The sequence below is a fragment of the Nicotiana tomentosiformis genome, chromosome 5, assembly GCF_000390325.3.
Source record: "Nicotiana tomentosiformis chromosome 5, ASM39032v3, whole genome shotgun sequence".
NCBI lineage: Eukaryota > Viridiplantae > Streptophyta > Magnoliopsida > Solanales > Solanaceae > Nicotiana > Nicotiana tomentosiformis.
The window spans coordinates 29,302,489-29,316,942 of NC_090816.1; the positions used below are offsets into that span (position 1 = coordinate 29,302,489).

At 36.5% G+C, this 14,454-nt stretch overlaps 2 protein-coding genes across 3 annotated transcripts; one reads left to right on the forward strand and one right to left on the reverse strand.

The window, feature by feature from the left end:
* The first annotated feature begins 5,612 nt into the window (after positions 1-5,612).
* On the forward strand, positions 5,613-7,227 carry LOC104117482 (lysM domain receptor-like kinase 3). Its single transcript, XM_009628542.4, has one exon. The coding sequence runs from the start codon at positions 5,761-5,763 to the stop codon at positions 7,081-7,083; it is 1,323 nt and encodes a 440-aa protein (XP_009626837.1). The 5' UTR covers positions 5,613-5,760; the 3' UTR covers positions 7,084-7,227.
* Positions 7,228-7,330: 103 nt separating this feature from the next.
* LOC104117483 (N6-adenosine-methyltransferase non-catalytic subunit MTB-like) lies at positions 7,331-13,940 on the reverse strand. 2 transcript variants are annotated; one of them, XM_009628543.4, is made up of 7 exons: positions 13,731-13,940; positions 10,422-12,913; positions 10,107-10,190; positions 9,802-9,906; positions 9,539-9,647; positions 8,316-8,467; positions 7,331-7,880 (listed from the first exon to the last, which is right to left on the reverse strand). In XM_009628543.4, the coding sequence occupies exons 2-7, from the start codon at positions 12,843-12,845 to the stop codon at positions 7,488-7,490; spliced, it is 3,267 nt and encodes a 1,088-aa protein (XP_009626838.1). In that variant the 5' UTR covers positions 12,846-12,913; positions 13,731-13,940; the 3' UTR covers positions 7,331-7,487. The 2 variants fall into 2 exon arrangements, with proteins under 2 accessions (XP_009626838.1, XP_009626839.1); XM_009628544.4 differs by having other exon boundaries at positions 13,787-13,922.
* Positions 13,941-14,454: the final 514 nt, after the last annotated feature.

Genomic DNA, 14,454 nt, shown 5'->3' on the forward strand with positions numbered 1-14,454 from the left:
TAATGTCTTCTTCCGGGGTCGGTATCACCACTTCTTTGCCTTTCCAGTTGCAGTCTTTCCTTACCTGCTTAAGGTACCCTTCAGTTATCGAGCATATGTACCTCGACATTGGCTCGCATCGACCGGGAATCGACGAGGCTTTATCGGTTTTGAAGTCAAAAGTGATAACACACAACCCGGGAACACACTCTTCAGATCGTGGCTCCACCGGTGTTTTGTCGCCGGCCGGCCGCGATGAAGAAATATTTTCCTTTTGAGTAACAGTCTTTAATATTTTTGCCATTTTTGTATGGATTTGAAGTTAAAAATAGATGCACATGATAATTTGGTGTTTTGAGAAGATGGTAGCACTGAAAATCGTAGATGTGCAGATGAAGAGGTTAGAAGATATAAAAAGCTTTGAAGATTAAGAATCTAAAAGTAAAAGTTCAAAATAGTGGAGAGAGGGGCTACTTATAAATTTCACAACAACGGTTCAATATTAGCGGTGGCCGACCATCGACTGACGCGTATTTAATGCCTAGGAAACTGTACAGACGGGACGTTTCAGTCACTTCCATTGCTTACGTCACAAGGATGACGTCATGACAGGTCGAGGTAGAAAATCGAAGACTCAATTCGTTTCTTGTCATTACACTCCAAAAAAATGAGGGGACTATCTGTTTACGGTTAAAATCGGGCCCACCCAGTTTTACTGTTTGACCGAGACCAGGAGTTTGCATCGAAGGACGACTCCAAAGTAGATCGGATCGAGGCACAAAGACAAGGTACCGAGATCGGGATTCGAGGCATCTGCCAAGATCGAGACCGACAGCAATCGAGACCGAACGAGACAGGTATCGAGCAATACCGAAGATTGCGTAATAACGGAAAAGCGAGATATTCGCGACCGGTCGAAGATCATGAAGAAAATCTCGGAACGAATCGAATCAAGAACGGTTGTTTAGTTAATCATGGGATTTCCTTCTTTAATTAGAATTGTACTATATATATAATTCCTCTACTATATAAAGTGGAGTTCTAACCATTTGTAGCCACGACTGATAACAAAGTAATATAATTTTCTTCCTCGCTAACACTCTTGTTCTTCAGCTTATTGTGTTTTTATCGTCCTTGCATCAATCAGTTCGAGGATACTCTAACTCAAGGGTTGAGTTCTACTCAAATACTGGTTTGATTTACTTTATTGTATAATTCTATCTTTAATCTTCATATTTATCGATGGGTATTAAGTGAAATCACGTGTCCTTAAATCCAAATTATAAGTTTAATTGTTATCCAATTTTGAAGGTAAACATATATTTTCTTCTAATGCTTTGGATACTCTACCATAACCAGAACTCTTGTTGTCGATATTGATATCCCTCTTAAAAGTGTAACATATAGTTCGTGTAAGAAAATATATTATTGTAAATATAGTCCATTATTTAGGATGTTTATCATTGTGCTTTAATTATTATAATTACAAAGCATAAACATACTGAAAATTATTTTCATACAAATTTAACAGGATATTCTTTAGTTTCAGAAGACGAAAGTTGAATTCAGAGATAAACACATACTTAGAAGCACATTGACTGGTATTATAATTTCTGCATGTATGATGTTATTTTTAAAACTTCTATATACAATCTGTGTACTATTACATAATCTATTCGGGGGTCTAAGTTTTTCAGTAGCATGATAGGCATATTTTCTTCAAAATTAATCTATATGCAATGTAAGATCAATTTTAACTTAGTCTATTATATATAATGTGGCACTAACATACATAAGATAATGAATTTGACAACAAACTTTTATGGTAGAAGGTCATTTGGTATTAAAGTATTCAAGTAATCTTCTTGGTAGTAATTGTTGGTATCATCTTCTTTTGCTAAGTCAAAATTAAAAAATATTTTATTTATATCATAAAACTTAGCAATCAACTTTTTATTTAGTTGATCAACATATTTATTTTTTATAACTAAGATAGCTCTTTAATCTATATCATGTAATTTGCACAAATTATATTTTAATCTAATGATGGAAATATTTTTCTTATTAAATGCACCACGGTTACCATTGGGGTTGATAGCCAAGTGTTTTGGAAGAACTAAATCATCTTTTATTGGATGCTCTTCTTCATTTCCGATACGAAACAAGAAGTCACTGAATGTTGGATCTGTTCTTATTTTTATATTTCTTTTCATTTGAATCTTTTCATTTGATGCCATAAGTATAATTTTGGCAAGCTAGCTCTTACCGTCTCTGCTTTTGTCGAATTTGAAACTACTGATAGTACTTGACAAAAATTACCTCTCAAACTATTACTTTTCCACCAAATAGTTCGTTGATATTCAATATATTCTCTAAAATCTTGGGCAATTGTTTCGATTGTTTGACGCTTAACCATAAGCGTTTTATCCCATATTATTAAATATTGCTTTTCTTATAAATTTAGCACTATTATTCTGCTTTGATATATTTGTGATGGTTATTTCCGTTGTTTGAAAAGGTATATCAAATCTAAAATGAGTTGTACGATCTCATAATAAAATTATCACTGGTACCCCACCATTATTATTGCTAATGGTATCATGCCTCTTTATCTCACATTTGCAAGTAATGCATGATATAGAAATATTATTTCGATTCCGCCGGATGCATCTGCAAAGGATAATCTCACTGTACCAGAGGCGACTCGTTATAATATAGTCTTGAAAGTTTGTTCTTGTTTAGGATTTATCTTTGATTATACTTCCTCGGACACTTGTATGGCCTTCTTAATACTATACTAATCTTTTTTCTTTTGTGATCTATATTTTTTAATCTCTAACGCTCTTTTTTATGAAATAAATTTCTGTACCTTAAGATTTTTTTTAACTTGAAAAGTAATTTTACTCATATGATGAATTTAAAAAATAATTGAATAGGATTCTCTTTCTAAATAATTAATTGAAATATTTGATTATTTGGTCTTAACATAAAAAATAATTTATTTTCTGTTGATTTAGATTCTTAATATTAGTTCATTTCTTGTTTTGAATATTTAATCATAATTATAATTTTATCCACTATAAAATTTATTCTTAAAGAGTAAAAAAAATCGATATGACATTCCACTTTTAGATCTTTATGTTTGCAGAATCATTAGTGGTATTACCTCTTGCCAACTTTCTCTTTCTAACACATTTATATTCTTAAAAATTTTCTTAGTTGTTCTTTAATAATTAGGTATATTTTTTAATATTACACGAAAAATTAATAATAATAAAATATTATTTGAGTAGGAAAGCAGTTTAAATATAATATAAAAATATAATATCGTGGGAATTATTTTCTTAATTTCAATGCTTTATGCGGTCCATTTAGCATTATTTTTATTTTTTCTTGATATTGGATATTATGGAGTGTTAATGTATTACCAATCCGTAGGATTCTTATGAAATTGATTTTATTAAACCTTCCTACATATTTAATAAGAATTCAATGGACAAAATTTTGTTAATTTTAAAATTTTAAATATTAAAAAAAATTACAATAGAAGTTATTGTAGTCCAAAAATAGATTATTGCAATTATGTCCTTTCTCGATGAGTTCTTCTATTTAATATTTTAAGACTATTTTGGTCTATTAATATTGTATTCGTAATTTTATAATAATATAGGCTCTCATTTTTCTAAATGGATTTGGACAATATAATACATTCTCAATTTTAAATTAGTAATAGAACAATATAATACGTTTTCAAATTAAATTAGTAATAGGAATTTTTTAAGAAGTATATTCTAAAAGCAATAGGACTACATGGCTAAAAATATATCTATATCCCGAAAATAATTGTACTAATAGAAAATCTAATGTGCTCCTAAAGGTATTAGGTTTACATGCTAACATGTAGTAATATATATCTATACCCTAAAATAATTATACTAATAGGATTCATAAAGATAATCATGTATGATTCCTAACGTGTAGTATTATGTCCTAAAACAAATAGGATTACAAAGTTAATATCTAGAATTCCGGTTATATCCTTTTATTATGAGTTATTATGCTTAACATTAAAAGGTTATTTTTGTAAATCAACATTATATTCACGCTTTTATAATAATATAGATATAGATAGGATTATAATTTTAAAGTCCTAAATATTAGGACTTTTTACATAGTAGTCAATAAGGAAAGATTTAATAAATAAAATTATATTTGATTTTAAAGTCTTAAATATTAGGAAAGTAACTTAAATTACTATTTTGTCCAATGTAAAATTCGTTTTTAAAAGGTGAAAAAAAGACGAATGACATTTCGTTAAGGGCGTCGTGTTTTTAATATAGTATAGATTAAGCCTACACCAAAAAGCTAAAACAGTTGGATAAAATGTCTTAAGTCTATGTAGTGGATTTGAAGGTCGGAGGTGCACTTTTGAATTAAACCAAAATTCATTTTTTATATAGGGTGTTCACTACTAATATATCACTATTTTCTAAAAACGTATATATGTATACATAAAACTTTTGCCGGGTGCCGAGTGCCGGTTACCCCTCTCGGTATAGCATAGGTCCGCCTCTCGACGCAACAACTCAAGTAGCTGAAATGGAGATTTGAAACAAATGAAACTGTGTAAAGCAATTAAAACAGGAATCGAAGGTATTAAGTCCTCCGATTTTATCCATTGATCTTTCTGTGCTTAAATCTCGGAACTAATTTCTGTTACCAAATTTAAAAAAAGAATTTCAAATCTGTTTATTAAAATGAGTTGACTACAGATGAAAATTTGCAGAAGTTCCCAAGTCAGCCAGTCAAGAGCAGTCGGCATATTTCAAGTCACTTCCCAGTATATAAAAAAATGACATTTTTATTTCTTTTTGTTGTCAAATGCCAACAAGAAGTGTAAGCTGTAACGGAGGGGCGGGGGGAGGTATATTAAGGGTTGATTCGTTTCGAGTTATAAAAGTAAAAGAAATAATCTATATGATTTAGAAATTTTAAGTAAAAAATTGTTATGTAACTCAATTTTTCAGTCTATATCTTCTCTTTCCATCATGCATACAAGGACTCTGATACTTCCAAACTTGGAAGTAGGGGGTAATCCATTGATTCCGAAATGATGAGTACAAAGGGAAAACACTCCAACTTACTTTGCCCGTTGTTTACTCAATATTCTGACATAAAAGCTACATAAGTTGTACTTTATTAGAATTTACATATTTGAAAAACTAAAATTTTCAACCTTTTTATTAGTAGAAAGTATTTTAAAAAATGTTTGAAGACAAGTTATCAATTTTTAGACTCCAAATAGTAATAATGTTTCAACAAGTTATTAAAAGAATTATCTTGGTGAATAAAATTACATGGTGCCTGAGCTGTTGGGAAGATAGTCGATTTTCACAGAATTCGAGGTGCTCACAACAGTCTAGACATCACTATTATAAAATAAATAAATAATAAAAAGACAGGAAAAATGTGTTACCTTAAGATATTTTTAATGGAAACGTATAGTTATCAACCAATAAAGAAAAGTAAGAAAAACAAATAGTCAATCTTACAAGTGATCTCATCAGACGTCTGTATCAAGAAAGCGGCATCACTAATAGAAAAACTCACCAACATAGCATCTTCCTAGTTAGCCCATTTCCACAGAAGACCAATACTCAACAGCGCAAACCAAACTTTACCAATTACTGCTAATCCCAAACTAATTGGGATAGCAAATTTCATATGTGAATTTTCATATGAATTCAATTCTTAAGAGCTTACCTTTGCTTTTTCTTCTCCATGTGTAAATCCAAGAAGAAATTAAGCAAAGAAGTAATGGAACCAAAGCAGAAACCAAGAAGATCTTCCTCTTCATCAACCAAAAAGTTATCATCTTTCACTGATCAATCATCATCATCTACAAGCCAAAATTTAATATCCCCAAATGGGTCTACTACAAGTTTCATCTTCAACAATTTCAACAACAACAACAACAACAAAAACTCTCAATCATGGGCTTCTTCATCAAAATCAAGTCGCCATTCTTTATCAAGTCTTAAAGGAGCATTATTATTCCCAGAACAACCTCATATCTACAACTTCTCAGAAATTCGTTCCGCTACCCAAAACTTTTTAAAAGATCCACTTTCGTCCTCGTCGACTTCCACTTCCTGGCGCTGCCTCCTCCGTGATCAAAACGTCGTCGTAATACAGCGAAAATTCCGCCGGAAAATGGAAACCGATGAGGTAATTGAACACGTGGCAATGATTTGTAGAAGCCATCATTCTAGTTTAATCCCGCTTAAAGGAGCTTCAGTATCTGGTAATTATATTTATTTGGTATATGAATATACTCAAGGAGTTAATTTATCAGAAGCTTTACGAAATCCTAGAAACCCTAATTTCACAGTTCTTTCGAATTGGATATCGAGGATTCAAATTGCTTCTGATATTGCTCATGGTTTAGATTACATTCATCATTCTACCGGTTTAGGTTTAGGGTTTGTGCACAATCACATTAAAAGCACAAGTATTATAATTACTGAGCCCTCGTTGCATGCAAAAATCTGCCATTTTGGTACGGCGGAGCTTTGCGGGGAGACCCGGAATGAAATCCAAGATCCGAATAGTGAAGTCGGGCCGAAGAAAGCGCCCGAATTGAAGAAATGTGAAAGTAAGGGCTTGAAATTTGAGGGGACGAGAGGGTATATGGCGCCGGAGTTTCAGTGGACGGGGATGGCGACGGTGAAGAGTGACGTGTACGCTTTTGGTGTGGTGGTTTTGGAGTTGATTTCGGGGAAAGAGGCGGTGAAATACGAGGTTGATGAGGAGAGCGGTGGGTATACTAGGGTTTCGGTGATCGAGACGGCGGCGAAAGCGGCGGAGGACGGCGGTACAGGCTTGAGGGGGTGGGTGGATAGGCGGTTGAAGGATTCGTACCCGGTGGACGTGGCGGAGAAATTGGTGCATCTCGGATTGGATTGTGTGGAGACTAACCCGAATAACAGACCGGATATGGGTCGGGTTGCGGGTCGAATTTCGCAGATGTATTTGGAGTCACAGACTTGGGCTAAGAAGTTTTCTCCGCTTACTGACTTTACTGTTTCTTTAGGACCTCGTTGAATAATTTTGCATTTTTACTAATTGTTTGTTCTTTTGTTTCATTTTTTAGTTGAAATTTTTGGTATCTTATACATTGACTATACCTCGAAATGTAAATCGAACATAGAATATTTTTTAAAATGGAACTCTAGTTTGTATTTTTAATGAGTTTATCTTGTTTTCTCCTTTTTACTTTTAAGACAAATTAAAGGTTCATTTTAAGCAAGACTTCATAAATCTGCCATCAATCTTCGGGCTAAAGAACAAATACAGAAATGAAGGCATCTTCGTGCCCTATTTAAAATTATAACGTAGAAAGAAAAGAAAACAAAGACATCATGATGTTGGCACAACTAATGTGATTTTCTCGCTACAATAAACTCATTGCTTTATGAGATCACATACTCCACAAATTCAGTGTTCGTCTATCTATAGGCTGCATTGTACCCGTACATGTCAAAAAGCCTATCATCTGAAATCATATGTCCACTCTCTCTCCCTTGAAAACTCTCCATTTGTGAAACCCAAGGACCTGGATTCGAAACGTTAGAGCTAGAGGCTTCTTGGTTCACGTTTTGTGAGTTATTATTCTGGTCTGTGTTCCCGGCTGCCCTCTTGTTGGAAGAGTTGGTTGTTGTCAGAGATATAGATGCTGACTGTTGCTGCATTTGCTGCTGATTCTTCATTGGCGACTTGGGCCGAAGAGCCTCTATTTCAGGTGTTGTAGTAACAAGATGTGGGGCGTCTGGTGGTGGATTCCTTCCTCCCCCTCCCTGCCAGACTTTTCCATCCCTATCGGCAAAATTCCGCAAATAGGCCTGAAGTTTTCCAAAGTCCTCAGTCAGCACGTTAAGACACAAAACATGACCAAGGTAGCATAATACATGCAAAGTAAATTATTTAAGTGTACAGATAAGCCAAGCTTTTGATGTTTAAACATGCGTAGGAATCAGGTTAAAATTACCATCTTTCTTTCCTAATAAAGACTATATACTGAAGTATATCATTGAGAGAACACAAAGAAAAACTAATAGGGCAGAATAATTAAGCACGACTGATGCATGCTGAGAAAAGTGGGAATCAGATCTCATGACGAAATGCATACTTTTTCTGTCTTCTCCACCCCCACCCCCCCAAAAAAACCACAAATCTGAGAGGTCATTTTTTGGGGGTTGGGGTTGGGAAGACAGCAATGTCTCATACTCAAAAACAAAATCAACAAACTAAAGGAACGGTAGCGGCTAAGAGTTTACCTCTGCACTAAAGTTTGATGAAGATAACCCTTTACCAACAGTCAACCAGCCAGATCGAATATTATGGTCTTCGCCAAAGAGCTCAAGCCTTCTCCGGCCAAGTGCAAAATGCTCAATTATTCGGTACATATCTTCAGGCTTTGCACTTGAACCTGCGCAAAGTGACCAATAGCACTTCAAAATGAGCTCAGCCACTGTGCATACCCACCAGTGCAGAGATACAATGCAGCTTATTATGTTAACATTTCATTCATTGCAGGACAGATTTAAAAATTAGCAGAGAGAGTACAAGATAATAAAAGATTACGTGCATTTCATGCATCACAGGATAGTGTTACAACTTCTATACTTTCTCCCGCAGCCAGTAATAGCTGCTACATAACTGGGGAATAGCAGACCAATCAAACAAGGACTACCATCACTTGCACTAAGAGAGAAAAAGCTGAAGGTTTTGTTCGAAACATGTTCATACAGAATTCTAGTAAAATCCAGGTTTCCACTGAAAGGCATATCCAACACCACAACCAGCCCGAAAGTATACAGAAAGCCCAAAAAAAATAAAAAAAAATAAGAGAGAGTAAGAAGAGCAATTCATAAGACAGAATCTGCACCCCATCTGTCTCTTCTCGTTTTATGAGTAAACCAAATGAGAAGAAAAACACTAACAGGAAAAGGAAAAAGCATCATTTAAGGTAGGGAGAATCCATCAACCCCAAAAGGGACAGTCTCTCCCTTATAATGAGCTAACAAGATGAGACTGGAAAAAAAAATTCCATTTTGTTATGTAAACTAGTGTATTCACAACAGGAAAAGGAAAAAGCGTCATTTGAAGTTAGGAAGAATCCATCAACCCCAAAAGGGACAGTCTCTCCCTTATAATGAGCTAACAAGATGAGACTGAAAATAAAACTTCCATTTTGTTATGTAAACTAGTGTATTCACAACTTAAAATATATCTTACTGTTAAATACAAACAACTATAAATGTGTGTTTGTGTGTATCACTTGAGAGAAATCCACATTTTCAAATTGGTGCTGTTACGTCACCCTCAGCAGTCTCTGCCAGTATCTTATTTACATAGGAAAACAAACAATTGGACAGTGGATGAACAGATGCAACATAATCAGTTTCTGCAATCATATATTTCTTGACTAACATTTCTAATCTGCACAAAGCAAACATAAAACCCCATTCAGAGTTGTCTGGAATGAGAAAGAATCTACCATAAGGAGGTTCTTCGGCAATAATCACATCTGTGTCAATATTTGCATGAATTATATGGCCATCCGTACTACGGCGAACAGTTCCTCTTATACCCAAAAGGCAGTGCTCCTATACCATGACAGAGAGTAGCAGAACATAAGTTATATATGATGGAAAAATACACGGCAGTGCTCCTATATCATGACAGAGAGTAGTAGAACATTAGTTATATATGATGGAAAAATACACACATGTGGAAAATGAGAAGACAGAAGTTAAGAACCTTCGAACGCTGAAATAAAGTATGGGAATCATGCCGTAATCCTGGAGTTGCATTGGTTTTATTTGTTTTCACCCAACATATGTCCTCACACCTGCGGAATCCCCACTGCACAATGCAGAAAACAACGTATAAAATAACCAAAATGACCTATTATTGAAAATTGCAATCAACAAATGCCTCTGTTTATAATTGTCCTTATCTGTGTGTGTGATAGACGAAGGGCAGCAGCAGAAGGAAGATATCAAACGCACCAATCAGCAGATTCAATACCTTAGAGTGTTTCTCAAATTGTTTAAACTACATACCTTTTTCAGACATTGACGCCCTTGCTCAAGCCCCACACCGTCACCAACCCAAAGGAAAACAAATGATGGAGTGTCAGCAATTGCCTGAGAACAGACAGTTCACACCATATTTAGGCTCGGAAAGGAGAAGCTGACAGGACAGAGTGAAGAACCCACGACTATGCAGCCACTTAAAAACCAATAAAGGTATAACTGTATAAGTCAAAATAAATGTTGCTTATAACAAATAATTTGCACCTGAGGTTCTCCACATCCTACTCTAAAGCAACAGTAAAGGTATTAGTAAAGAACCGAGTTGACATGCAAAAGTCATACCTCAATTTTGAGATTCATTATTTCCTCAAATGTCCAGTATGCCATATGGTCAGTGACACCAGGAGCTCGATGAACATATTCCTCCCATGGGGGGTCTATTAGAATGACATCAAATTTGGTCCCAAAAAACTCCGGGGAGAGCTCCTGCTCAAGCAGATCACATTTGTAATACATGGGAGGCGAAGCAGATTTGACAACAATCTCATCCTTCCTTTGAATAAGTTCTCGAAGTTTGGGATAGTCCTCAACAACACTGGTAAGCTCTAGTTCCCTGATGAAATTTTGAGGCCTCGTGCCAGTATCTACAAAATTTTGGGAGTAATCATTCTGCTCACCCCTAGAAGGAGCTTTGCCAGGTGGTGCATTAGTTCGAGGAGGAACCCAACCTCCATTAGGTTTATCTTGAGCCTGTCCCCGACCTGCTGGTATTAGGACACTAAAATTTGAACCAGACATGTTAGGTGGCGCCCCTCTTCCAGGGCCTGGTTGATTAAAAAACATAGCATGATTTGGCAGATTCCCCAAATTAGAGAGAAATCCAGTTCCGGGCGGAACAGGTGGGAGTCCAGGTGGAACACCTAGCATATTCATCTCAACACCTCGGGCTCCAGGCCAAACCACAGGAGGTGAAAATGGAGGAATGAAAACACCGGGGGACATAGGAGGACCTGGAGCAGGTGACATGTTAGGAGCTAAAGATTGCACAGATCCAGGTGATGGCATTCCAAGTGGTCCAAAAGGTGATCCCATCATTGGCATTGGAGGTCCGAACAGGTGGCCATCCCTTCCTGTAGGCCTCCCTCTTCCTCCTCTCCCAACCCTACTTCCTTTAGAACCTATTGGAACAGCTCTATTGAACGAAGTTGGTTCTTGGTTCCCATATGGAGGTTCTGAACCACTATTGGAAGTTTGGCCCCATGCATCTCCTTTCTGGGCCCTTGATTCAGTCTCATCCCTATATGAACCATCACCTGATGTATCCTTTAAATCTTGGCCAGATTGGCCTAGCCAAGTCATGTTTCTTCCCCTGCCATCCCTGGGAAAGGCACAGTTCTCATCATCTGGAGGCAATCTTGCATCAGAATTCTGATTAAACTTTGTTGTTCTTGCTACGGAAGATATGGCCTCCTCCCTACCATAGTCAAATGGCCTGGTTTGGATCTCTATGACATCATAATTCTCATTTGAAATTCCATATTTTGATGAAGTTTTCAAAGCTTCTGTCCTATTTCCATCTTTTCTACCACCAGAACGAGGCCTTTCATTGTCAATCCAACCACGTCTGGGCATTTCCCACTCTCTGCCATGTTCATAAGGTGTATCATCTTCTTTTATTTCCTTGTCAACAAAGTTCCCTTGCCTTCTTTTCCACCCATCTTTAGAACCATCCCGAACTCTGTTTCTATCACTCCAGCCATCATCCCTTCCTTTTGATTTATCATCTCTTACACCATTTTTTTCTTGTTCTTTCCTTCTGAAAGTATCTCTTTTTTCATATTCCATCTCAACGCTTTCTGAGTCGTAATGACGCCTTCCACTCCTCTCAGGTGTCCTGGACCTATCGGAGTAGTCTATCTCTCTCCTATTTCTCTCTTTCACCCCTAAGCCGACATCATCACCTGCTACCACAGACCTTTCAAGGCTGTCAGCCACGTCGTGACTTGTGGCACTTTTTAGTTGTCTAAGCTCCTCACATCTCTCCACACCCAATTTATCTTCCCGTATAGGAACATTTCCTCCATTGTCTTCCTCTGTAGCATACAATCTGCCTCTCTGACTCCTATCGCAGTCAATCTTTCTCTCGTCACTGTCTGGGTATTTATCATTTTTGTCTCCAATTGGATCTTTAAGGCTTTCCAACAGCATATGACCCTTTTCTCTGGCGCTTTCCTTTCTTTCCAAACGTCTAGAATCCCTTTCCAGCGCATTTTCAGAGTCCCCACCATGTAGCTTTTCATTTTTACCTTTATTTCTTGTCTGGGTACCATCACCATCAGAAAACCTTGAAGTTGATTTCCTTCTGACACTCTCATTAGATAGGATTTCTCCTCTACCCCCTGTTTTGTCTCCATTTTCATACTTGCCCCCAAGTTCTCCATCCTGATACCAATTGCTCAACGTCTCCAATGTATTCTCCCCCTGTTTCTTCTTCATCAACTTAGAACGGGAGTCCTTTTCGGCCTCATAGTCATCCTCATCAACATCAGCTTTGCTTGATCCACCTGATCTTTTCCGACTCTCATTTCTGTCCACAGTACTTCTCCTTCTTCCATTACTATCTAAACCTTCAGCTTCTTCGCTGTTCCCAGACCTTGACTTACTTGACCTGTATTTTCTCTTATCATCCCTTTCCCAGTCATCATCAAATTTTAAGTCTCGATCGTCCTGTTTCAGATAACTCCTAAGTCGTTCAGGGGAAGTCATCAAGAGAGAAAAACCTCACTTGATTATTCTCAGCACTTCATTGAGTGAATGCAATATGAAACAGCATCCTGAGAGATGAAGAGAAATGGAGAAAATGATTAATGAGCTTACCTTTTAGTGAATCTAAATTCAAGAAAGGACTCATGATATAAGAGACAGACAATATCCAGTAATCATAAAAGGACAATAAGGTACCATGGGAGAGAGGAATGCGGAGAATAAATATGCATATTAAAGAGGAGCCACATTCCAATATTGACAATTTAATGATGCTAGTGATAGGATATACATGCAGAAGGAAGGAATGGCTTGAGGCGTGGGACAATTACTGTCTTGACAGTGATTGTCTTTCTACGCGGTTAGCTGACAATGCTCCTTTGTGATACAAATAACAGCTAGTGACTATTTTCAACCTACCACAACCTTCCTCTGAGTGGAACCGGCAATGTGTAGCTCACACAGGTGAGTTCACAAACCATAAAATCCAAACATTAATGTTCAAATTTCAAACACCATATTTCATAAATGAACAGAGCACAAAATAGATAGATAATAGCCACTTTATTTCTTTTTGATCTTACAGATACTTTCAAAATGAACTCAAACCAACAGAAAATTATCCGCTTGGAAATAAATCACAATCTCGTGTGATATTACGCTGAAGAATTAGCAATCAATACCTAATCACAGTGCAATCAATCAGTTACAAAATCAGGCACCAGAAACTAAAAGTTCATATCTTTCCGAAACTCATGTGCTCTTCGTATGAATACTTAATGACTCAAACAGCAGAAAACATAAGCATAATTCTGAATATACAGACTTTGAAAATATTTCTCAGTGATTATTGAACAAAAGTTGAATGAGAGGAAAGCGTAAGCTTACAAACTGGAAGCAAAATGAGCGTTCTAAACCGGAAGAAGTGGAGTACTCTTTTATACCGGCGTAATTGGCGGCGAGCGACGGCGGTGCCCTCCGGTGACCAATTCACGGCGTCGTCGTAGAAGCGTCGAAAGTTATAAGAAGAGGCAAAAGGAAGAGAAGAGAGGAAGTAAATCGGGTTAGAAGTGTTTGGATCCGAAAGCTAGGTTCGATGAAGGGTATAACTAGAATATTAGTAAATATATAGGGGCAGTTTCGGCAATTCAACTCATAGAGTACGATGTTGTACGCTATGCTGCTGCTATTTTACTGGTCAAAATTAGTTTGATTTAAAAATAAAAAAAAAGAGTCACAACAAAGTTTATAAATTTAAGAAGTTTTATAAAATAAAGACTGTAAAGTAAAGACAAGTATAGAGAGAAACTGATATATTATTCAAACTTCAAACTTCTGTACATAATGAACTGAATTCCCCTCTATTTATAGAAGAAAGAAAGCTGCTGTGTAAGCTGCTACTGCAAGCTGCTATATAAGCTGCTACTGCAAGCTGCTGTATAAGCTGCTACTGCAAGCTGCTTGTAAGCTGCTGCGTAAGCTGCTGTGTAAGCTGCTTGTAAGCTGCTGCTCTAAACTGTTGTGCCAGATATAGATAATCTTCTATCATGGGTAATATTTATCCATAACGGAGTACCGAAAGGATAAGCTTCTTCAGGAGGCTTATTTCCAA

What these genes read in the sequence shown, in the direction of transcription:
- LOC104117483 (XM_009628543.4), bottom strand. Translation starts at nt 12,845, where the DNA reads ATGACTTCCCCTGAACGACTTAGGAGTTATCTGAAACAGGACGATCGA. An exon ending in TAATGAATCTCAAAATTGAG is followed by an intron (nt 10,191 to 10,421) that starts GTATGACTTTTG and finishes GTCTGTTCTCAG; the next exon opens with GCAATTGCTGACACTCCATC. An exon ending in GGCGTCAATGTCTGAAAAAG is followed by an intron (nt 9,907 to 10,106) that starts GTATGTAGTTTA and finishes TGCATTGTGCAG; the next exon opens with TGGGGATTCCGCAGGTGTGA.
- LOC104117482 (XM_009628542.4), top strand. Translation starts at nt 5,761, where the DNA reads ATGTGTAAATCCAAGAAGAAATTAAGCAAAGAAGTAATGGAACCAAAG.